Here is a 26319-nt window from a genome sequence, read left to right on the forward strand (position 1 = left end):
ACAGTACACATGGTTGGGAAAGTTTAGAGCCCTCGTTAAGCGCGAAAAGTGCCCGTCGCCGTCTACACGAGTGCTACGAAAAAAAAAAAAAAAATCATTGGTTCACGTCACCTTATGACGTCACAGATCACCAAAATTTTTGTCATCGTGACGTCATTACATGACATCGCTGCTTGGTCAAAGGTGGGCAGATCCCCGAGGAACTGACAACCCGCGTGAGGTGCGGAAAGCTTTCGGTGAGGGTGGGGGAGAAAGTCGACTGAGAAGAAAAAGAAGGCGGCTTTGGCGTTCGAATCCTGTTAGTCAAATGCATAAGGGACCTTGAGAGTTTTATTTGGATAGATATTTCGCACACCCCCTGCGCACTTGCCGGGCTTTCGCGAATGCGACGGCGCACCTGTCAGAACCTGATCAGTTCGCGCACATGGTACTGGAGATCTTTTCATTCGTTGCAGAGCCGCCGCACAGTGGTGTGGTAAACGAAGTGATCACATAAAGCGGTTGCTTTAGTAAATTCACACGCGCTCACCGATGCGAGCACTCATAGCGGCAGCATATGGGATGACCATAACGAAAACTCACGAACAGATTTTTTTTTTTTCACGTTTTGCCGCCAGACATGTTTGAGATGCGACAGAAGCCCCAGAGCACGCAACTAAGCGCAAGAGTTTCAAAAAAGGCGCCCGCAGCTTCGCATAGAATAATTTTATGTTACTTTGCTAAATAGTACAGAGACTGGACTGGTCTCAAGCATCATTTTTTTTCCTGGAGGCACCTTATGTGGTCACTTTGAATTGAAACTTCACCGTAGAACGAAAATTCTATATTTCAGAATCGGCGTCCAGATTTTAGTCATTGTGGAAATCAGTATCGATGTGTTTTTTTTTTTCGAAACCTGACGTCAAACCCCTTTCATAAATGACCCATATATAGGATATTGGAAAGGCGTTCTTTCAATGACAACGTTAGGTGTGCCCCCCCCCCTCTATGTTTTTACCATCTTTGGTGTCTCGGCACTTGTGGGACTAAATTTCGTGATTGCAGCACGCTAGCTGGTTGAGACCCCTGGCTTAGCGAGTGGAAGCTGCAAAATCGGTCCCGGCACCGCATTTGTTATTTGGGGGGCGGAGGGATAGGCAGCTCACAAATATACCTTACTCGGGGGATTATGGCTGCACCCAGTGAGCTCTCGTTGAAAAGGTCCATCGGAGGGGCACGCTTGAGCGCGTCTATGTTTTCTGCGAAAGCCTTATTTACTAGGTGTCTATGGCGGCCGATGCCGGCGATACTGAGACGGTAAATGAGCTACGTTGCGCGCTCTGGCCTGTGAAGGGTGCCTAGAAAATAAGACGTCACATGATCTACGTGAGCAAAAGGATTATCTGCTAAATTTAGTTTTGCTAGAGGTTGTTAGTTCATATAGCATAAATTGTGCGCGTGTTGTCTATTTCACGCAGTCCAAGCTTTATTCCTGTGTTTCCAAACTTCAGTAGGCGTCGGGACGCGTCCCGTTCGTTTTGCTGCGCGCGGCTCCGCACTTTTCACTGCAGTCGGGGAAATATGGCTCGCTAACTGACGGCTTGCAAAATAGTTACTGCACATATGCCAGCAAGCTTGTTTTTCACACGAATGCCTCAACCACAGACTAGCAGACGAATATTTTTTTTTCCCATTTACCACTAATCCCTGTCTTTCCTTTCTTTCGTTTTCCCCTTTCTCTCAGTGGATGAGAAAACTTACAATGAGGCGTGACATTCCTGAAGTACGTTTTGAGAAGCCTTGGTGCTGATCCTACACCTTCGTATGAATGTGGAGGGGTGAACACGCTTAGAGCAAGAAAAACAGTCAGGGAAGGAGAAGTTTTACAGATGTTTGCAAAGTGGGCGCCAGATGCAACACCCTCTACGACGGAGTTGCTTTGTCGGCACTTTCGGAAAACGGGAGACAGCATGAACGAATGGATTCGCAGCGCGCTGTTGAGTACACAACGAGCGCATAGCAATGGGCATTTCTGAAAACGCGTCCTCCACTCCCATCGTAGTGTGATGACGTCAATTGAGGCCTCAGCTAGTCTAGAGGGTGTTTGCCAGGGGTCGCTCACTATTTGCAAAGTGTCAATGGGCCTTTTTCAGTAGAGTTACTGTATATGCTACCTAAAGGTAGCATATACAGTAACTCTATTTTTCGGGTCCGAACAGCGCCTCCAGTGGAGATCACCGAAATCGAAACTGGGGGTTCGCGGCCTCCGAAGTTATCCGCTACGCACCGGTAAAAAAATCTCGTGGGTCTGGTATTTTTGGGGATAATTTGCAAACGACGCCAGGTGCCCCTGAGTTCGCACCTGCCTCTCAGTTCACACCTGTCGCCGCCCCGTGCAACGTTTATAGAACCTGTTTGGCCCTGTGACCCCCCAAAAACATGCCGCGGGTCAAGAAACCACCACTTCGCATGCGCAGGCTAGTCTCCAGAAAAAAAGTCCATTGTTATCACACACACACTGCCAAACAATCGTCACCTCCCCGCGAGGGGAAAGCAGGCTTCCAGGCAATGTCCTACGACCCTCAAAAATATGAGGAGGCAAGGTCAAGTTCTTTGTGTACTTCAAAAACGCTTCTACAGTCACCTGAGTACAAATGCGAGCAACCAAGCAATTCCTCGAGTCCTCAGCACAATAGCCTAACCTGCTGGCTATGCATTCATGATGTACAGTGCAACACGCTTTGTTCCCTTCTTTCTTTCTCTTTCCCTCTCTTTCTTTCTTTCTTTTTCAGCAGCCTCATGTGGTTACATTGTGCGTTGAAGACGTGGCGACTAGATTTAGCCTCTGAAGTCTGGAGAAATAACCCATCCGTGTTTTGGCGGCTTAGTAATGTTTAGAGGCGCGACTTTTGACGAACGTCCGAACTGATGCGAAACAACTTGATGTTTTTTTCACAGATGGCGCCACCACCAAAAAAATGTTTGCTAGATTTATTATTTCTTGAAAATCTTTTGTTTCAAGCACCGCTTCGTAAAGTTAGTGAGCACTGGTGATTACAAGACACTACATGGTCCTTCTAATGTGCAATACTTGTTGTGAATTAGCCTACAAAAGAAAAAAAAATGTAAATTTGCGCGAACTTCGCAAGCAGAAAAATGAGCTGAATTCACTGCTGTCCTACAAATTTTCTAATTAACTTGCGACAATTTTCTCTTCATAGAAACCTAGAGAAAGGCCTCCTGCTTGAATATTGAAGATTTCGGAGTTTCAGCTTGGATAGTTTTGTCCCTTCGTCGGTAATGCCAGACCAAGTAGAGGCATAAATTGCTGAATTGAAGTAGTAATAATTCAAGAACTGTTCATCAGAACACAAGACAACTTCGCGTAGACATAAAGTACATTGTAGCCTGGAAACCCATTCAATATTGTTGTTCTGCACAGAACAGAAAAAAAGTTATTTACTCATAAACTTTCAATATTTTGCGCCTTTTTATTGGAGCGTGAATCAATTTCTAATTGGTTTACTGGCAATATCTCTTCATAGAAACCTTGCATAGCGCTTCGTTAAAAGGCTCAGCGAATTTCATTGCGTTATGTTGAATAGTTTTGCTGCACTGGCAGTACAACGGAGGCTTGTACAGCAAAAACGCTGTTTTTTGCTCACACTGTTTTCATTTGCATGAACTAACGCTCCAGACTAGGCGACAATACTAGATATCATTAGAAAGCGGAGAACGTAAGCTTTCTAATGCAATACAACTCACATTCATCCATTGAGCAGAGATAGCACAGTGAGCCAGTAAACAACGACTAAAATGTCGAGTGCTTGCCAATGGAGTGGGACCGCCACCTTAAAGGGTCACTAAAGGCAAATGTTAAGTCAGCGTTGATTGTTGAAAGAGCATTCCACAAACCGCGTAGTGCTTGTTTCGTGCCAAGGAAATGCTTGCTTTGAATGAAAATCACGTTTTAGTGGTCCGCACAGCATTAGCGCACTTAAAATTGCGCGCCTGACAAGGCCTCCTGATGTAGCATTTGCCTTGCCCAACGTTGCCCGCCTCTACTGCCCGGCAGCCAACGCTGTGGTTTCTGCTCTGAAGGGCACATTACACATTACACAACATCACATGGACACGATATTTTGTTGACCTTTTCGTTAGAGCGACTTTCATGAGCGTGAAAGGCACACGCAGCAGTACACGATAATGAAACTACCACTGAGATGCGACCGCGTGAGCGGAGCGTTGCCCCGTGAAAACAGAACTTTTGCACAACCCACGACGTTCTCCAATGTAACGTCAAGCTTTTTTTTCCATGAATGAAACAGCAATGCACAAGCAGCATTTTATTACGTTTTGCAATGCTTGGAATGTTCTTTTTTTTGTCATAAGTAGTTTGAATACTAGTGATAATTTGTACCTGGGACTCTTGACGACATCGAACTCATACCAAAACGTCCCACTGGTGGCGCATATAGTGTCCTACATTTACCTTCAGGGGGGAGGTGGGGATCGAAGCCGAAATTCTTTATTTTTTTGTAGTAAAACAATGAAATTTGGCATGCTTATTGGGAAGTGCACTGAATGGCTATTTACAAAGTTTCATTAAGATATCTGCAGTAGTTTTGACATTATGAAGTTTTACTCGCATCAATGTTGTACCAAACTTGCAGAAAGCCTGGCGTGACAACAAAACATGGTAAAAGCCCAAAGTCACCCTTATATTTTAGCCATAGGAATGGTTCATGCTGTGACATTCTCCAAATATTCTTATTGCTCCAGTTTTTTTTTTTACACGGAACATTACATCCATGTTTGCATAATGCATTCATTATTGTCATGTCAAATTAGCGAAAGAGTAAAAAACGAGAGAGTAATTCAAAAATATAGGAATGTCACAGCGTAGAGAATAAACTAGGGAATACAATGCAACAGACCTCATGAAAATCCATCAAGCCATAGTCGTGCTACGCTTTCTGCAAGCGGGACAGTCGGGTCAAAACACACTTCTGAGAAAACGGGCCCTAAAGTTGCACAGCCACTACATGTAAATCAAAATGCCCTGGGGCTGTAATATTTAGTGTCTTTGCTTGCAGGGGTTTTCTTATGTCCTTGATCTTTCATTTTTCTGCACTACGTGCTTTCCTTTTTCTTTATTGGTTATTTTTGTCAGCTCTTTGAAGGGTGAGCCTTCAGGTTTAATGCCCAGACTTGCACATTACAAGTCTGTGGCATGCAAATTTAGGTGTGCTGTGGCAGTTATGGCCAAGACATTTGTGGCACAGGAAATTCTGAGTAGTACTTAATGAAGCGAGTTTGGCAGATAAAAATTCATCCACTCCTTTACACAAGTTCATCTGTCACCCCCACCTTGATACGCTTCATCATTCCCCCGGTCGTGGTAATGGTAGTCGGCGAGGCTTTCATTATTTCAGTACATTTACAAAAGCTTGCTGTGATACCATGCACGGCTTGAAGCGCGCTTAAATTACATCACCACTGAGTGCTTATTTCCCTGCGATGTGCTCGGCCGCGGGGTTCGGGAAGTCTGTGCCCGATATGCTGGGTGGCGGCATTTGCTGGCGATGCGCAATATATGCCAAGCCGCAGCGATGAAACATCAGCGTGCAATATGCTTGGCCTCGCATTTTGGGGCGCCGACGCGCGAAATTGTTGCAGTGCTTTGAGCGATCGCTGTGCAACGAACTTGGGGAGATCGAGCGGCCGTGGCCGTGGGGTCCCAGCTGCCGATGCGTCAAATGCCGATCAGCAATTCCAAGCTGCTAGTGGGTGATACCATTAGTTGCTTGCAACAAAGTGCATTGTGGATTGTTCGCTTTCGCATGTCTGCTAGCACGATGTTCTTCCCCGCAAAGTTCGAGTTCGTTGGCGCCGTGAACGTAGTTAGGCCTAGCCACGACTCCGAGCAGTAAGCACGGCCGCGGTGCCCGATCTTTCAAAGTTAGTCATGTTCGATCACGAGCACAAAACGTCGTCCCGCGGTGGTCTTCGTCACGAGGTCCGAGATGCCGACGGGCAGAACTTCTAACCACGGGTCCCACGAGTGAACGCAGTACAGGTCCGAGACGTGCTTCTGAGATGTTCGCGAAGAGCGCGTCGGGCTATCGCAGTCTGATGCACGGTCTGATGAATGAGCTTCCGGGTGCAGCTGCTAACGCGTAATTATCGTCGACCAGCGAACACAAAACGAGTGCGAGCGCTTCAGTAATTAGCGTGAATTTTGACAGCCACATGACCCCGCAACGCAGAAGCCACAGACGACGCACACCAGGAGCAACCATCGGACCAATGGCGAGGCGCGCTGGAGCATCATGGCGGCCGCGGCCAATCGGGAGCCTCGAAGCGACCTTTAAACGTTTGCTTTTTGTGCGCTTGTTTTTAAATGGAGGAGCCAGCTGAGGAAGACGGAGAAATGCTCTTTCAGACGAGCCCTAGATGGTGGTGCTCGGTCGTGCCATTACGGAGCTATAATTTTTTGAAAAACGCTGTCTTTTTTGCGATTTCCGCGATAATTTTCGCCACCTTAGCGGGCGCAACAATTTTTAATAGCACTTCTACGTGGTTTTCAGCGAAGATATTTTGAAATTAGATAGAAAAAGGGCTACAGAAACTGAAAATGTGATTTTCAGAAAATCGACTTTTTTGCCATTTTTCGAGATTTGATTCCCGTGTCCCCCCTTCATTTCTCGGTTACTAGAGCACTGCTATTGATAATATTGACGTTTTAGACGTTCTCACACATAGACCTTTCACTCTGATATAAATTTTTATTTGCCTTTAGTGTCCCTTTAAGACTTCTGTGTACCCTTCTTATTTATGTAAAATGCCACTGTCAGATCAGGTAGCCAGAGAACTGATGGAGGCATTTTACATAAATAAGAAGGATGTGAAGTGTGTGAGTGTGCCATCACTGTCTCTCTATCGAATGAGCAAGAGTTTTTACAAAATGCTCAATAATAAATAAATGGCTTTGGTCATTTTGCCATGTTTACTAATCACTGTAAACAAGCATGCACCTGAAACGTACTTTGACATATGTTTTTTCCTAATAGATCACTTGGAAGTGGCACTCGTCCTCTCCTTCATGTCTGTGTTTTCTTGTCGTGCCTTCATTTTCTGAGGAATTTAGTGAATCAACTTCCTGCCACTTTCGTCATAATTGCCATGAGCCCCAATGGTACTAAACTTAGTTATGAATGAATGAAACAACTTTATTGCAAGATCCGGCTAGTTGCTGGTCCGGGCCAGACCGCTCAGATGGAGGACGGAAGACCTTGTCTTCCACTAGCCTCCCTGGCCTGCTGGATAGCCCAGGTTTGGTCCTGTAGATCGGAGCTGAGCAGCGTTTTCCGCCATCGCTCCCGGAGAGGTTCTGGGGAGTCTGTTTGCTGATTGGAGCACCCCCATAGCATATGGCTTAGGGAGGCCTCTTCTATTCTACATGCTTTACACATTGAATCTGGGTAGATCTCTGGGAACATCCTGTGTAACTGAACAGGGTTGGGATAAGATTCTTGGATGTGAGCGCGAAGAGACAAGGACGAAGGGAAGAAGACACACACACTGGCGCTACTGACAACAAAAAACGTTTATTTTCATTCACCAGGCCTACTTATATACCTTCTTTTGCACACGTGACCACTAGCATATAACATGAAAAACGAGCAATACAATCAACAACATGACAGGGTTGAAACCTCCTATCGCGAAATTGACCGCTTCTGCATCACCGGCAACCAGACAGACCTTAACACATGCGCAGGTAGTCTGATTCCTTTTTGCTCAAAGAGAGTGACGTTTTGCTAACACAACTTTCGCCAAAATAGTCTATCTGTTCAGCTTCGATTACTAATCTAGTGATTTCGGACTTGTTCTTGCCAACTATAACAGTCTGTTCAAAATTGGGTCGGCACGTGCATTTATGGCAGTGTAGCGCCAAAAACCCGTCAGGGGGAGTCTTGGCCACTTTGTTGCTGTGCTCTCTGAGCCTATCATTGAGGCTCAGAGAGCACAGCAATAAGAATTGGTTTGCAATGTGCGCCACTCTGTCGCCTGTTTTCTATCTAATTTTGGGTGAGGCGGAGGGAAAATCCTCCTCAAGTCTCGATAGTACTTTGTGTATTCTCCATAGCTGGTTATTCTGTCTTTCATTAATAGTTCGTTTTCGGCAACAGCATCCCCCGACGAGGGTACCCTTTGGGCTGCGCGGCGGGTTAGTTCTCGCGACAGCGCGTGGACCGTTTCGTTCGGGTTGTAGGTGGCTGTGTTTATGTGTGCCGGGAACCAAATTAGATATCTACGTTCTTCCGAACACATAAATTCCTCGCTCTGGGTTAGAATTCTCAGGGCATGTTGCGAAATACGTCCGTGCGCAAAATTCCTGATCGCGACTTGTGAATCGCTCAGAATGAAGCTGTGCTTAGTGGAGGTGAGGGCCATGGCAATGGCCACCTCTTCAGCTTCCTCTATTCTTGTAGTTAATACAGTACATGCGTTAATGCATGTTCCGGTAGCGTCAACAGCCGCTGCAGCATGTGCTCTCTGCTTGGCATATGGGCTCGCGTCTACAAACAGGGATTTTTCACTCGTGCCGTGTATCTTGAGCAACGCTTTTGCTCTGTGGCGTCTGCGTTCTGCGTTGGTGGTGGGGTTCATGTTTCTAGGGAGTGGATTTATCACGATTTTGTTGCGGATTGGGTTGGGAATGTCTCGTTTCTTTCCGTGTTGAACGTGGTATGTTATACCCAATTTTGTCAATATGTTTCTGCCCGTTTTCGTCGCGGACAGCCTTTCTAACTGCGAGACGCGCTGGGCTTCGGCAATCTCCTCTAGCGTGTTGTGAACGCCTAGTTTCAGAAAGAGTTCCGTGTTCGCATATCCTGGAACACCTAAGGCCTGTTTGTACACTTTCCCTGATCAGGACGTTGATTTTGTTGCTTTCCGCTTTGTACCAATTGTGGAAAGCCGCTACGTATGCAATGTGGCTAATTACAAATGCCTGTATTAGGCGCATGACGCTGGTTTCCCCCATGCCTCGGTGTCTATTTGTAACTCTGCGCACTAGCCTCATTGCGTTAGCGACTTTAGTTTCTAGCTTGTGGACGGTTTTCCCGTTGGTTCCCTTGGATTCGATGATTAGTCCTAGGACCCGTATATGCTGGACTGTGGGTATAATGTTGCCATCGGCTGTATAGACTCTGATGTCTTCGTACTGGCGGCTGCCTACGGATGATTTGGGTGGCCTGCCTTTTAGCGTCGGTCTATACAGAAGAAGTTCCGATTTTTCTGGCGAACATCGAAGACCCGTACCATCTAGCTATCTCTCCACTGTGGCTACGGCTTCTTGCAGCCTCTGCTCTATGTAGCCATCGCTACCGTCGCCTATCCAGATGGTGATATCATCTGCATAGATGGAGTGATGAACTCCAGGAATTTTGTCGAGTTCCTCCGGAAGACCTACCATTATCAAATTGAAAAGCATAGGCGAGATCACGGAGCCCTGTGGCGTTCCGTTGCTGCCCAACGCGTAGAGATCTGATTTAACATCCCCTATGGAGATCCTCATTTTCCTGTTTGACAGGAAGTTTCTGACATAGTTGTATGCTTTCTCTCCCATGTTGAGACTCGAGATTCGACCTAGAATCGCGCCATGTGCTGCGTTATCGAACGCCTTTTTGAGATCCAGCCCGAGGATGGCGCGGGTGGATCTGGATTTATTGTCGAGGATTTGGTGTTTAAGCTGCAGCATGGCGTCCTGCGTAGACAAATGCTGCCGGAAGCCTAGCATTGTATCTGGGTAGTGACCACCGTCCTCTAGGTAGTTGTTTACTCTACTGAGAAAGGCGTGCTCCATTAGCTTCCCCACGCACGACGTGAGCGAGATGGGTCTGAGGTTTGTACTGTTGATTGGTTTTCCCGGTTTAGGTATTAGAATCGTTTTGGCTCCTTTCCATGCCTCAGATATCTCTCCGCTGATCCAACACTCATTGATATACTCAGTTAAGAATTCTATCGAATCCTCGTCCAGGTTTCGGAGCATGCGGTTGGTTACGCCGTCAGGCCCCGGTGCTGATTTAAGATTTAGCTTGTGAAATACTGCCCTGATCTCTGCCGTGGTGAATTTCTGGTCTAGCTTTGGATTGGCGCCTCCCGAGTAATCTGGGTGTCGCACGGGCGGGGTCTGTGCAACGTATATGGCCTTTAGGTCTTCGATTAACTGGTTCTCGTTTCCCTTGTGATCGTGCGTTAATTTGCGAATGGTGTGCCTCTGTTCTGTTTTGGTGTTTGTCGGGTCGAGAAGGAATCTCAGCAACTTCCACGTCTGGGAAGCGCCGAGCTGCCTGCCCATGTCTCTGCATATCTCTTCCCATTGTTGCTCGTTTAGTTGCCTGCAATATGCCTCAATGTCCTTGTTTAGTTGGGCGATCTTTTTCCGTAGCCCTCTTTGGTGTCTCTGCTTCCTCCATCTCGCTTGGAGTGATTCTTTCGCCTGCCATAGGTGCATAAGCTTACTGTCCAGCCTGTCGAGGGAAATGTCCGCCTCCATAATCTGCGTGGCCTCCCTGACGTTGCTTATTACGTTTTCACACCAGCTCTTAATGTTCGATGTGGGCGGGGAAGTCGACTGTCGTCTTATCTCCCTGAATTTGTCCCAGTCGACTAGACGTTTCGTTTCATTGGATGACTGAGTTGCGTCGTTTTCGCGCGGGATGTGCGTTACTAGAATTCTGTGGTCACTACCCAGATCGTCGAATGTGTTATGCCACGTCGCTCCTGGGACGTTTTTGGTCAAAGTGAGATCCGGGGTCGTGTCCCTTTGGACGCTCGTACCTATGCGCGTGTGGGCATTGGGCTCAGTGATTAACGTTAAGTTCTCGTTTTGTATACACTGCCATAGATATTTACCCTTGGTAGAGGTGAAGCCGTAGCCCCAAGCTTCGTGTGGAGCGTTGAAGTCTCCTCCCATTAAAAGCGGAGCGTCTCCCGCCACCACTACCGCTTTTTTGAAAAGATTATGAAATTTTTGTCTCTGATTTGACGGGTTGCTGTATACGTTTAGAATAAAAATACTTTTTGCCCTTGAATTTTTAGGAATGACTTCAGTCATGATGTGATCGTGTTCTACGCCGAGGTCATGGGTTTTGACCGTCAGTTCTCTTCTAACTAATGTCGTGAGAATTCTATCATTGTCGCCCCGACCGGTGCCTATGGATTGGATTATCTAACACAATGGACACTTCCTCTTAGTCACCAGGCTTGCTATACAGCCATGCCGATGCCATATCTCTCTCTATTATTTCTGAAATCAAACAGTTATTCACCTTTAGTATTCTCCGAAATGCACTGCACACATCACTAACTGTATTTCCATGTTTAAATTAATGCACCAACTTTATTATGTGATTCACAGATGACTGTGCCAAAATGATTGGCTGAAACCAAAATGGTGTTGTCCACAAGCAACCTCATGCTAAGTAAATAAGGTGACCAACATATTAGATGCTTTGCCCTCTCCCACCAGAACCATAAATAACAAAAGAAGGCTCACCTCTCGTTTTGCCAGAAGGACATTAGGCACAATGTGTGGAAGACATCGGGCAAGCATTAGAACGACCTCCTCGCCTGATGAAGCCACTGACGTTACATCTTTCGCCAGGCGCGAGTCAGACAGCTCATGATGAGGTCGGCATACATTCATGAGGGCCTCAAGAAAGGCTGGACATGTCTTCCTGTACACCCCAGGAAATATACAGAGTTAACTAGGCAGAATCCAAACAGCGTTGCAAAATGACATGGCTGTTATAGTAATCATAACATGCTAGTCCCATGTAATGCTCAGTGTGAATGCATACTTTCACATCACAGGAGCAGCCATGCATGGTTTATAATGCAAGATTGCATTCATACTGCACAGATTATTAAATGAATAAAATGCTGCTGTCACCCTTCCCATCTCGCCACGAAGCTGCAGTAGACGTGGCTTTCTTTTTTTTTATTTGCCTTCAACAAAAGACTCCGTTACAAAGCATGACAAAATGGCCAGGAAGAGGCAACTAATACATTTAGGCAATAGAAACAGTTGCTGTCATACCAGCACACAGCACCTAACATTATTACAGCAAACTTTTCATTCGTAGGTTCGGACTAAGCATGCTGAACAGTTCACCACCACTACCAAAAACATTAATCTTGTTTCTGTGGCTAATCCTCATGTGACACGTACCACCTTCAATTCCACAGGCTTACATATGCCTCCTCAGGCCTTGAAAAAAGTGCTGCAGCATTTTTAAACAAACTTATAAAACACCTGTTCCAATTAGCATGTCACTTAAGAAACGCCGTGCAGCAACACTTTTTCAAGAGTTTTCAGTTGACAAAGCTGCAAAAAGGAAAAAATAAGTCAAAGGTTTCTTCCGTTTCCTTTTCATATCATATATATATTCAAACTTATAGCTTCTCAGGCAAGGGCAGTGCCCTGCCACTAATAATCTCACCCTACTGCATCACCCCTAGTGTTTTACTTCTAATAGTAACAACAAGAAAAGAATCCTGTTTATGTGGCATGTCCGCTTGCTTCTGTACATGCTATAGCAATACATCAGCAGCAACCTTCAGCAGCAAAAAAAGGAGAACAGGTTTGTACTAAAAAGCCATGATATATGTGCAAGTCACCATGTAGGGCAGAAAAGTTGAATAAAAGCATGACTTCTCTGATCACGAAGCACAATGTCAAATCTTTAATCATAGTTCTAACATGTCACACCGTTAAGCGAGTGAACATGCAGCAACATTTTTATCAGAACTATGTTGGCGTCACTCTAGTATGCCGTGCACCTTCCACAACTGTGCATGGGTCTCATGCAAATACGCTGGGGGTGTGCAAAATAAAACTTGGAAAATAGTTTATGAACAGAACAGTAATGCCAGATCAAATATTAATAAAATACTTCCCAAATAACTTTTGAATATTGACAGCTTTTCTAAGCACAGTGTTACAGAAACATTCATAAATACTGATTAAAACAATAACACAAAAATGTCAGAATTCTGTGCACTTAAAGGGACCCTGAAACGGTTTTGACGATTTTGTACGAACACATTGAGCCGGTAGAGCAAGTCTTAAGATCATTTACAGACCGATTTAGGCTCTGTGCGTAAACTGTATAATTTATTGCAAGGCTTTAAAGCTGCGAATCGCCACCGATCACAGCGGCTCAGCCGAACGCGTTTTCAAACTGCCCACTTCCAGTGCGCGTCATATTGGAAGTGCGACGTCACGCAGGCGGCTGATCTGATTGGACATGCCCAGTACACGTCACTGAACCTCCTGTGGGCAGCGAGCGTCGTCTGCCTGTGTTCAACGTACTCCGTGTTGACGTGAGCTGAGCGACAGTGTTTATCTTGAGGTTTCTTTTCTTGAACATAATTAGTTGCCCGGCCGTGTTGTATACCACTTATCTAGCAATTGGTGACTTGTAAAGCTGCGACATCGTGCAATGTTCGTGAGGCATCTGGTGAGCAGAATCCCTTCAGCTCGTCGCTGCAATGAGCGTCGCGCTCTCGCTATCCATTCAACGCCACGATCCACGTTTTTGTGGCTGTAACTTCACCCCTGAAGACACAACCACATTGCCCGAGTTTACGCTTATCGGTGATCGTTCTCGAATTATTTTTGTTTGTCCGCATGCTTTTGCATATTGTTGCTGTACAGGAGAATAAAATAAGATCTGCCGGTAGTGTGGCGGCACCTGTCAGAGCAGATATCAACCACTCCACGAGCTTCGTCTTTGTTGGGCCTCCGAGACTGCGCGTAACCCGTCGGCGCACAATATCTGAGGCCATGACTGGACGAAGCTAAAACCGTCGAGTGTGCTCATGAGTGCTGCGATCGCTGACGATGTCAGGGTGTCTGTGAGTTGAGGGTGCAAGGCAGTGGTGAGGAGGAGGGTATAGATATAAATTCCGTAGCGGCCTTGGTAGACAGCGCGTCGCTTAGTTTCTCGTGCGAATGATTTGGGGATGCTCTTGCCCAAACGCTGACAAAACTTCAAAAAACCGTTTCAGGGTCCCTTTAAATAAGCCCTTGTATAGCAATGACTATAGTAATTAATTGCTGTGATTTAACAACTCAAAACCACGATATGATTATTAGGGACGTTGTAGTGGAGGGCCCCAGAAATTTCGACCATCTGGGGTTCCTTAATGTGCACTTAAATCTAAGTACACAGGCCTCAAGCATTTTTGCCTCCATCGAAAATACGGCTGGGATTTGATCCCGCGACCTTCAGGTCAGCATTCCAGCACAATAACCACTAGACCACTGTGGTGGGTGCAATGACTACAGTATTCACAATCTTTTAACATTACCTTCTAAACAAAAGTCAGGCATTTAAACAAAAAAAATTTTTTTAAACACAAAATGTTGTTCTCGTGTCCGTGTTGCTTTGTTCGCATTGTGAGTAAAGATGCAGGTGTACCACCAACTTGCACAAATACACAAAACTCGCCCAGACACAAGTGTGTTGCATTTGTACAGTGATCAACTACTGGGTGACACCAATCATTCAGGGCAATTAGTGTGTGTGTGCAGTGCATCACCTATTATGCTCATGCCATGCCAGGACACTTGCTGTAGCGCATCTATGCACATGTTTCTCATGGGAGCGTCCAAGCAGTAAGGGTTCCTTGTGCTCATACAGCTCTCAACCATGCACGGATGCGGCATGTAGTACATGTATTTTGTCGGGCCAACATAGTGTAGGCGATGCTGCTTTCTTTCTGCAGATGACATGCACTTGAAGGGTTCCAGCACCAGGAGGTGGAAGCAAATGACAGCCCAGCGAATTTGGGTTGCCATCTATTAAAATCACGCAGCACACTTTACAACAGCATGATACCAAGCACTGCTGAATAGATAGCCGAAGATGATTACCGCAATAACATTGTCGGCAATACTTTCTCGTTTGTTGGTGACCATAATTTCATGAATTTTCAATGTGGAGAAGTTAGTACTGCATGCATCAAAGATTTCTCACCTTGTGCCCTTAAGGGTCTTCAATTCTTCTGGCTTGCCGACACTTTCACTGACATCGTCAGCTGTAACGCACGTTTCTTCCTTACACATTTGATGAGCCACACATATCGCAAGTCCCTGTGGCATGCGCTCTTCAACAGAGTCACCCTTTTCCTCTGGCAGCTGCTTGCATGGTGAGACTACAGCCACATTTGGACTAGGAGTGCATGGTTCTACAGCATCAGACAGTGTGTCAACTGCCATATCCAAAGGCAAATTGGGTTTGAAGGTCAATTCTGTACGAGAGCTGCACACAAAAGACATGACCAGCAAAGCGCAAATATATTTTTATCCCCCCTCCCCCCCCAAAAAAAGGAATGCAACCTTCATGAAAGTTATATAAGAGCTTTAAAGTCAAGAGCAACAGTCTTTTTTTTTTTTTCAATTTGGGAATGTATGGGTTATCTCTAGTAGCCACAGGTCATAAACAGACCACAATGATGATTAACTAGTCACCAAATGCATACGTATGCTTTTTTATTTATGCATACAAATTGGCATGCTAATTGAGCCCATGTTAAACATCACCTAAATGTTTCTAAACTGTGAAAAAAAAAATTATATTGCAGAATTCAAAGGGGTCCCGCTTCCCCACTCACCTGAGATTTCAGTATCGTTAACATACAAGCATGGCTAGGGCTAAGAAATAGCAAAATGCATTTAGGTTTGGATGAATTGAACCTCCTGCATAGTAAATTTGTCTTCATTTACCTTCATTTTGCAGTGTACTGTTGCATATGATCAGTTTGCTGAAGGCACTATCATATTAGACGAGTCGTTCGACATGCCGCTTCCCGCGACCCACGTCAAAAGTATAACTTTCTTTGCTCAACATGGACGTAACTGAAAATGAATTTGCACTATATTTCTAGCCTGAGATTCCATTCTATTTATGATCAAACAGAGCATGAATGGCTTCAGAATAAATAGATATTTAATTACATAATAATTAGGAATGATTACCATAACACACAAATGAATGTATTATGACATTATTTTTGTTGCAATATATTATCGAGTGCCTTGAAATAACATTGTATCGATTTGACGCATTTACAGACATTTCTTCATAGGCGGCGTTTGAAAAGGTTAAGCGTGCATAAATACCCTACAAAAAAGTGGACGGGGGAGCACCCTACGTTGTAGCTGAAATGGTAGAGTAGTGGACGCGCAATTCGAAGGTAGTGGGTTCGGATCCCACCCATGGAAAGGGTGATTTTTGTCCATTTTAATTTCTTTCAGTTTAAGTGAGAATCATTGCAATACAGTTAGGAACCACAAATAATGTCCCATATGCTTTCCTTGGCTTAATTGTCGGTCAGTTTCATTAGTTGTGCGTAATACAGAAAACGAGCCACTAGGACAATTCTCCTACTTTCGTACTTTCATAGCAACTATGGACACATACTCAGTATAATGGGGCCAAACACGCACAAGAGGAAATATGACGAAGAAGCACACAAGAGGGAAAGAAGGCTGTATGTGCATGGGGGAATGTGGAGTGTGTGCCACACTGTCCAAATGGCCAAGACCCCCACCAAGGAGCAGGGGCTACTGGCCAATGGCTGAAAGGGGAGGGAAGGGACTCCCAACCTTCCCCACTCCTGACCCAATCCTGGAGAGTTGTTCTCTTTCTCTCTCTCGCATGCATACGCAAACACCCCTCTTTCCACAACACATGCAGAAAACAACCACAACAGCAGCGGAAGCAAGGTGAGCAAATATTATGCTATACACACATCTTGGCCCATTCCCGTCCAGGCAGGTTGCCGAGCACATGCATTAAGCTAGATAAGACCCAGCAGTTCGTGCCTAAGAAGCCGAGCAAAAGCATCAGGCCAGGTAAGACTCAACAGTTCTCACTCAATAAGCTGAGTGCAAGCAACCAACACCGTCAAGATACTGAAATCATTTTGCATTACAGTTTGCCGTGGTGTTCAACAGCTTTGATGGCCAGTCATATCAGCAAGAACGAGTGATCAACTTTTTTTTTTCTGTCTTTGCTCACTAGGTGCTGACATGGGTATCTTATCTGTATATACACATGCCACTAAGAAATATGATGGGGGTCTTCAAACACCTAACACTGATCAGCATGGTAAAACACAAAGTAAAATATCCCGCAAGCAGATGCTGCAAAAAAGAAAAACACTATATATATACAGGGTGTTTCAAGAAATGTGTCCAACCTTCTCAAAAAATCAGGAAAATGCGATATTTGCTCGGAGTTTTCAGAATTGCTTTTTCTGTAGCGGCAGGAATCTTAAGGTAGTTAAGGACATCATTTAGGAGAGTAATTAAGAAAGTTACATTAATTAACTTTTTAATTAGTGGAGTTAGGTGATTGTGTCAAATGGGAGAATTGAAGTTCTTCATGCGAGGAACCTATCCGAGCTTTGAGATTTCGAAAAAGCGTTCTCTAGTAATTGTTGTGGCGTAATGAAATTCAACGAAATGCAACGGCTTTCAACAGCGAAAGCCATCGAATTCAGTCGAATTTCATTACTTTATAATTATTGCTAGAGGCCGCTATTTTGAAATCTCAGTGTTGGGATGGGTTTCTGGCACGATGAACTTCAGTACCCCAATTTGACACAGTCACCTAACTCCACTAATTAAAAAGTTAATTATTTAACTTTCTTAATTACTGTCTCAAGTCATGTCTCTAACCATCTTAAGATGCCTAGCACTACAGAAAAAGTGATTCACTCAGTTTGGACGTCTCAGAAGAATATGGCAGTTGCGTTCTTCCATGTTTCTGCTTAGGTTTCGCCAATGAATTTGGTTGAATTTCATTACATCGTAATTATTACTAGATGCCACTTTTTCGAAATCTCAAAGTTGGGTTGGGTTTCTGGCATGAAGAACTTCAATTCTCCCATTTGACACAACCACCTAACACCACCAATTAAAAAGTTAATTAATTTAATTTTTTTAATTACAGTCCCAAATAATTTCTTTAACCATCTTAAAATCCCTGCCGCTACAGAAAAACCAATTCTGAAGGCAGCAATCAAATATCGCATTTTCCTGATTTTTTGAGAAGGTTGGACACATTTCTTGAAACACCCTGTATATATATATATATATATATATATATATATATATATATATATATATATATATATACCATAAAATACCGAGCAAGCACCCCCCGTAAGATAATTAGACAAGGTTTGGAGGGGGGGCCCTTGCTCGGTTACAGATCAATATTCAAGATGGCGGCGAAAGAGCTGCACGTGCTTCCAATGAAATGAGTTTTTGAGTAGGCATGCATTCACTGTCGTTATTAGCCCTCATCAAGCGAATAAAAACACTGAATGAAGCAGTAAAACTGGCAAGAGGGCAGCAGGGGGCGCTTGCTCGGGATTTTACGGCATATATATATATATATATATATATATATATATATATATATATATATATATATATATATATATATATATATATATATATATATATATATATATATATATATCATTAAAAATTAACTTACAATAAAACTTTGTCCAGCTCTGCTGTTAGCAAACGATTTTCTTGGGTGACCTTCTCCATATGTCCCTTTAATAAGTCAAGTTCCGCTTCCTGGAACAAGTGAAAAACTATTAAAATACTTGCCACTTCTCTTTAGCCTGCAAATAAGCATTTTAATAGGCAGCAGAACACTTTATTGCACTTTTTAGTCTCGTGTACTAAAACCAAACAAGCCCAATGCTTAAGTTAAACATTGGGCCTGTTTTTTAACGAAGCTACTATCACCCTTCGTTATCGTGTCTGCAAAAATGTCCCACCTACACAAGCTAAGGAAATTGATTGAAATAACTTTAATGAGGTCCTGTGGGACGCGCCCTAGCGCGCAGTGGGCGACTCCCACGTCGGGGCCGTCAGGCCAAGCCTGTCGGCCGCTTTGCGGGCCTGCTGGACAGCCCAAAGCTGGTTGGCCAGGAGCAGGTTGCGGATGGCCGCCTCCCACCTGGCCATGGAGGAATCGGGGCTTGATTGAACGCACCGCCGAAATGGTTGAAAATTGAAAGAGTATGCTGCACACCGTTATTCTGAACATGGCAAATCAGTTGTGCAGAATTCCCTGCTTCCTCTCCGTTGCAGGATCCCACAGAACTGATTTCCCATGTTCAGTGTCCATGCGCTTTGAACTCTCGATTACTTCACCCTAGCACTGCCAGTTGGTGACCTGGTCCGTTCAGTTGGTAGAGTGACCGCATTGACTAGGTATTGGTGCCAGGTTCGATCCCCGAACCACGTTGAATCCTTTGTCAACTAGGAAGCTTTACTTTCTGAGAAATCCGTGTGGAATACCATGAAGCTTTGTGCTGCAAATGGGTGAGTGCCGATTTTCCCTCTCTTAACCCATATTCTCAGAAGTGCTAGTCTCACCTGCCATTTAACACTTTCTGCTTGCCAGGCACAAATGGGTAGCAGCAATCAGAAAAAAAATAGAAATTCCTGTGAAAAGCAGTGTGCAAAGCTGCCACCTGTGTGAAATGAATTTCGAATTCTCTTCGTCACCCCCATTCTGCTGGCAAGCCTTGCTGAACATCCTCAACCCATGCTGGCTGCACACCTTATTGCTGTTCCTGTTCCAGAAGCTATTCCAAAGCTACACTACTCACTTCGTGAGCACAATCCTACTGTGCAGGGTCACCTTGTGACGCTCTCAGGCTGAAGGGACATTGCTCTGACAGCACCATTGTTAGAAGTAATCCTCTTATAACATTGTATAGTTATTCACATTCAACTACCCCTTGGGTTGTGGGAGCTTCGGCACACACACACACCACATGGAAGGCTGTGTAGCAGCTGCTTAGTGCCAAGGTTGTCGTCAATAAACATTCTTCAAGCACACGAGTGCCACACACACACACACCACATGGAAGGCTGTGTAGCAGCTGCTTAGTGCCAAGGTTGTCGTCAATAGACATTCTTCAAGCACACGAGCGCCATCAAATGGGCACGCAAGCGCTCATGGGAAAAGTGTGCACACCACAGCAGTCACTGCGACGAGCGTGTGGGCCTCAAGCTTTAGCTTTTCGCCTGCGCCGTGCCAATGCTTCTCAGATCAAGTGAATTCGGCATGGTGCAACATACTATTACTGCGCAATTCAGACATGAACTTCTCTATTTAGTTACAATGGCTTCTCTACAATTTCCATCACTTTAGCGTTTCCAGATTCCACTGTTGGACCAGTTCAGCAGTCCCAACACATCATTTTTTTTTTTTTTTTGGCGCTAACATGTCTGAAGGCATAGAACTCTGTTTCCTAGATGAAATACGGGAGTGTTCGATGCCATTCGTGGATCCATTCGGAATCAAAGTTCACTGACACTGTCGACAAGCGTAAGGTGATGTTCTGACATTGAAGGATTATGTGAGAGAGTATAGTCAGCATTTAGTTAACTCAGATACACTGATAAGACAATGTGCGCGTCGCTCACACAATAGGTAACAAATGATAAGCTACTATCCCCCTTCATTGACACTAACTGCAGGTGTTTCCTTTTACAAATGCCGGTTTTGTTTTTGCGTGTTGGCTCACAGGTAACCACACTGTAGATATGTATAGTCATTAGCTATATTGAGCTTATGAAATAAAACAGAGGAATTACCTTTTAAAGGCCACAGCGGCTAAAGACACATGGAAAGCGCAAGGGTGTTCATGACAAAAATGCTCATGCGGAAAGGTGTTAAAGCGGCGAGATGGGCGTGAAAAGGTATCTCTGGCAATTCAATACGTCACATTCATATTAGGACATTACAAGTAATCGTTGAATAAATATGAATTGGTAATTCCAGCTTACATTTCTCACAATCGTAGGCCGTGACAGTATCGGCATGCGATAGTACGCATACCGTTAGCTGTTACATACGATATCCATCGACTCGGTAATACCTAGACTGACTGCATTATTTCTTTCACATTTCATGCGTAGATACATGCAGACGAGTTTGAATATGTGTAGTATGTTACGGTGCAAGAATAGTCAAGAGGCGGGGACGTGTTATCTTCGTTTCGTCCTCCCACAGTGCCTATGAGCAGTGGGTGCCTCAAACACTCAGGCACTCTGGGATTGCTTGAAAAAGGTCTATTGTGAGAATGCTGGAAAAGTCTTGCATCCCCCAAAGTTGTCTTTCCCGCATGGCTCTCGTGTCTCCAGTAATCGGGCTTTTCCTTATGCTAGGTGCACAGAGCTCGGCTTAGGTGTGCAGCAGGGTGAGAAATGGCCCAAATGTTCATGAGGTTGTGGCATCTGATGACATGGTTACTCGAGCACTGGATGAATTTTGTTTCTCCTCTTCGGGTTGGTATCAACATCGCAAATCATACACATTGCACACTCAGCAGAGGAGCTATGCAAGACCGTCTCATGGGTGCCTTCCCATCACCCCCTCGAAAGTGCTGCCCGTTGCGAGATTTTAGCAATGCATGACAAAGCCATGGACTTCCGGCAGAGCTGGACATTACTCACTTTATATCCTGGCATGGTCAATTGAACTTCCTCAGTGATGCAACGTGCTCTACCAGCATGGTATATTATGTAATTCGGTTAGCTGGCATAAGAGGTGCCATGAATGCCATTTTATTTATTTATAGAAAGAACTGTTTCCTGTGTCCATTGTTGCTCCTTGAGGCAACAGACCCCACACAATAAAACACCTCCCTTGTACTCTGGGCTTTCTCCTTGCAATCTCTCTTGTTGCAATTGGAGACTTGATGAGCTTACACTCTAAGCACACTAAATACACATGGCTCTGATGGCCTTGGATTCACATGCGCACAGTTGTTGCAGTCACATGGCAGAACTTACTGGCCCTGGTGGGCTTGTATTCATATGTGCACAGTTGTTGCAGTCACCCCTTTGTACAATGTGAGAGGCCACAAAGTGAACAACTCTGTGTGACCCTTAGCACTTCAGGGCATATTTGAAGCATTTATGTCATGCCTATATTGCAATGGCTTTTGTAGTAACATAAATTGAGCACATGCTGTGGCAACAAGGAAGCAACATTATTCCTTTTTCCACCATTACTTAAGAAGTGAATGACATGAAAATTAACATAACCCAGTGTTTTCTGTTATGTTTAATTTACAGTTGAAACTCGATTTAACGAAGTTATTACTGCACTCGAATTATTTCGTTAAATCAGGAAGTTCGCAATATCAAGAATTAAATTTTTCAGTCCTTCATTATCTGAAATTGTAACATAGCTACACCAAAAAGATAGCATGGCATTGTTTTTGCCGCCAACCCACGCCTGCACGTGTGAAAAGTTCGCGAGGAGATCCCGAGAGAGCCCCTGACATGGAGCCTTCCATGTCACCTGAACATGGTGCCCCGATGTCCGGGCGATGCAGGCCAGGTAGATGGTCTCACGAAGCTATGACAGGCTACCCTACCGATATGTGAAGACACACAGAACGAATGCAGTGATTGTACAAGCAGGCCGAGCGAGACAGTTCCCAGGAGATATGTGCTATCTGTCGCATAAACAATTAAATAACAAAGGCAACCACCGCCACCCCTAGTACTATCCCGTACGTAAGATAGCTACCAGCCGCTGAGTCCACTATTCCATGCATGGGTGCGGCATGCAGCCTCATCAAAATAAAGCTAGGGCCACGACAAGGTGCCTACATGTTTCAAACCCAATAGCGTTAGAGCACACGCTCGAAGAAAGACCTGCTTGTGTCAAAATTAGAATAAACTCACTGCTTGTTCACTCAACCTTTTCAGGAAAAACTTCGTTAAATAGGGTTTGGCAGCCAAGTCAGTTCATTAATTCGAGCTGATGACAACACTGAACCCTACAGGTATTTGCCGAGGAATGGACATTTCCTTGATAGATCGGGAACTTTGTAAAACCAGGTTTCGTTAGATTGAGTTCCTTTAATTTTTTTAAAAGTAATGTTCCATTCATTTAGTTATGTAAATCAAGTACGTATGCTCTAATTATGTGAAAATGTCACACACTTCATCTATTTTCGTGCATTTTATTATCGTGCGTTATACAGTTAAACCTGGATATAACGAAATTGACAAATTCCTGAAAAAATTCGTGACAAACAGGTTTAGCACAAAAATTCGGAAAAGAAATGCACAAATTCAACAAAAGGGGAACTGAACGCAGAGCACGCCCAAAACATTCATTTAGCGGAAAGAAACTGCGTCATTTTGCTCTATTGCTTGTTCGTGAGGGATGGCAATCCTGAACGTACGTACATCATCAATACAACACTGCTCCATCATCGTCTAGACGTGGCCTCCGAGAGTGGCTCCGGCAACACGCCGTCGCGTTGCCAGAGCTAATTGCGGAGGCCATGGTCTTGCGAACCCACAGTGCGGCGCAAAACAGCAAAGAGCGAGACGAGTTGAATTCCAAAGATCCGTCATTGTCACCATGGCCACGGGCAGTTTCCACCAGTGCCTAATCTGACATCTCCTCGGTAGTGACGACACAGTTGTCCGCATTTAAAAAAAAAGAATCGCAAAGCTGCATGTTGTCAGGGGCTGCTCCATGCACGCGCAGTGAAACCATGCACGCACAGCATCAAAAACGAAGAGCGAACTCCATATGCAGCGCGAACTGAACACATAACGACACGGAGCAAGGATCTTTATTTTTTGTGGCATCACCTGGTGTCATGTTAACGAAGTGCAATGCAGAGACTACTGCAACAACCGAAGAGTGACGATGCCAATGCAAAAGCCGATTCTTAAAACATTTTTTAAGAAAGCCAATGCAGTTAGCGTGATGCAACCCGTGAGCGGCTGGATGAGGTCTGAAAGAAGGTGAGTTGGGGGCAGCTCTTGCTGCCCCTAAGTCACCTTCATGCAGCTCCTGCTCGTGCCAAAATGACAAAATTCGGAGCAAAATCCCTAGGTCACCGGCAGCAAAAATTCGTTATATCAAGGGCACGGTGGTAGAATAACAGGTAGCCCGACGCGCCGCTTCGCCAATGCGCCGCGAGTGTCATGGAGGTGCTTGAGTTGACGCTGCTTTTCCGCAAGGTGGCAGCAGGGGTACTCTGGGCCGATATCTCCGCCCTGGTGCATTTGAAAGCATGTGGCCAGCGTGCGTCGCGAGCATTTAAACTGCTATTTTACGTCTTTAACTTTTGAGAAAGAGATCTGCGGTGTATTTATTACACCAGAGAGGCCTTGAACAACACTAAAGAGTTGCCGTCGCTTAGAACAGGCGCGCCACTAAGGAAAGCATGCAACGCAACCAGTGTTGCAGCGGCGTCTCTTCCTTTCTGCTTGGTCATCTTCGATAAATGCGGAGGCGTCCGTGGGTGCATGCGTCCGAAGAGCGAGAGCATCCATATGCGACCCAACCAGCGTCGCAAAGTCGCAATCAGCCTTCGAGTCATGATCATGGCCTTATCACGATGGTCGTGATTAGGTGATCCCCCGGCTTGAGATCTGCTCTGATGCGTCGCGTTTCTTGCGCTCTGTCAAACCAACGCGCGCAACCGCATCGGTGTTTCCGCTCACTTTGTAAGCTGGAACCATGGCTGAAACCATGGTGGCTCGAACTGTGCCGCTGATGCGGCGGCCACCATGGGACGAAAATGCTTCGCTTCAAATTGCAAATCTGGCTACAAAACGTGCAAAGAAAAGCTGTGTCTTTTCTCCACGCCGAAACATGAAAAGCGACTGCAGTTGTGGAAAAATGCAATTCCACGGAAAGACCGCCGGCTACAGTCCTCCGACTGCTTATGCGAGAAACATTTCGAGCCTCATTTGGTATCGAAGACATGGGAAGCCAAGTACAAGGGCCATGTGATCGTACAAGGGCCATGTGATACAAGGGCCATGTGCCCCTCGTCGAGCATGCCTAGCCAAAGACGCAATGCCTACGATATTTCCGGACTGTCCACCGCATTTATCGAAGCCGACCAAGCAGAGGAAGAGGCCTGCTGTGCAGCTGAGCCCACAGCCTCGAAAGAAACTGCATATACAGGATAAGGTGTGCGCGCCTCCCAAAAACTCAGAGACGGCTGACCGTTGTTGTGACCAGCCACATTCAGATACTTGTGAAAGTGCCATGGAATGGGAATCATCGTTAAGAACTCTTTCGTCAGACTCACCACCAGGTTCAGGTTTATCAAGCGCATTCAATTCTTTGTTCGAAGCAGCGCCAAATATTTTACCTTCGCAGTCCTAGGGCTGTCACTGACTTGAAGCTGACGGAGTAAGAAGCATAGTTTTCTCACAAGCCGAATGAACAGAGGGTGCGCATCATTCAAGTGAGCCATGGTCGCCTACGATAGCTGCCATCAAAGTTGTAGATATGCTTTATGACATGACGGTAAAGACGGTCGTACTCGGGAAAGCAATTTAAGTGCCTGAATTACAAGTAACTTGTGGCACCGCTAGCGTAGAAGACGTCACCACATTGCTGAAACGAGTTGACGAGCTAGTTTTGTGCAACGGAGGACCGAACGCTACTGCTTTTCAGGGATGTGGGCCCGCAAGTGGCTTTTTAGACATGAGGGGTAGATGGCGTCACCAGCAGTGCCGCCTAGTTGCCCCTCCCGATTCTGGCACATGCACGAGGTGCCTGGCGTTATTCGAAACACTGAGATTTCGCCAGAGCCGATTAATAAGGAAATCTGCAGCTGGAACTTACAGACTTCGCATTTTTATCAGTTCCGACTGCTCAGCATTTGCTGTCTTAGAAGAGCGAACGCCGCTCTAAAAAGGTAAAAAAAAATTGCCTTTCAACGAGGCTGAAAGCAGTGACGGAAGAGCTTAGGCAAGTGCAAAATCAAATGGAAAGCATAAGCACCGAGTCGCTTGAAGACAAATTGAGCAAGTTGGATCTCCCTGCACATCAAATGGCAGCAATCAAAGAATGCCTGTCGGCTGCAAAATTCAACAATAAGAAAAACAGGTGCTACACCGAAGGCTGGCTCCTCACTTGTCTTCCCTTGCACATACGGAGTCCCAGTGGCTACGCTTTTCTGCGAAACGACATCCTACCGCTACCGGCCATTAGTACCGTTAGGAAGTATCTCAGTATGGTGCGAGTAGAGTGCATTTTCGACAAGCACTTCTTTGCTGCCTTAAAGAAGAAGGTAGCACACCTGGACAGCTTTCAGCGTCATGGCATACTGATCTTCGATGAGATTCATGTACGCAAAGAACTCAAGGTGAACTCCAAGACGATGAATGAATGCACAAGTTTATTTTTCCCTGGTTAACGGGAAGGGGACAATGGGACA

At 45.2% G+C, this 26319-nt stretch overlaps 1 protein-coding gene across 2 annotated transcripts in view; it reads right to left on the reverse strand.

The window, feature by feature from the left end:
* The window catches only part of LOC119406835 (RAB11-binding protein RELCH homolog), a 133893-nt gene that overhangs the window by 89622 nt on the left and 17952 nt on the right, over positions 1-26319 (reverse strand). For both annotated transcript variants that reach the window (XM_037673593.2, XM_049419196.1), the window contains exons 6-8: positions 18570-18658; positions 15036-15320; positions 11549-11729 (exon numbers count right to left, since the gene is read on the reverse strand). In XM_037673593.2, coding sequence (XP_037529521.1) covers positions 11549-11729; positions 15036-15320; positions 18570-18658 — 555 coding nt within the window. The remainder of the gene's footprint in view (positions 1-11548; positions 11730-15035; positions 15321-18569; positions 18659-26319) is intronic.

Source organism: Rhipicephalus sanguineus, chromosome 1, assembly GCF_013339695.2.
Source record: "Rhipicephalus sanguineus isolate Rsan-2018 chromosome 1, BIME_Rsan_1.4, whole genome shotgun sequence".
Taxonomy (NCBI): Eukaryota; Metazoa; Arthropoda; class Arachnida; order Ixodida; family Ixodidae; genus Rhipicephalus; species Rhipicephalus sanguineus.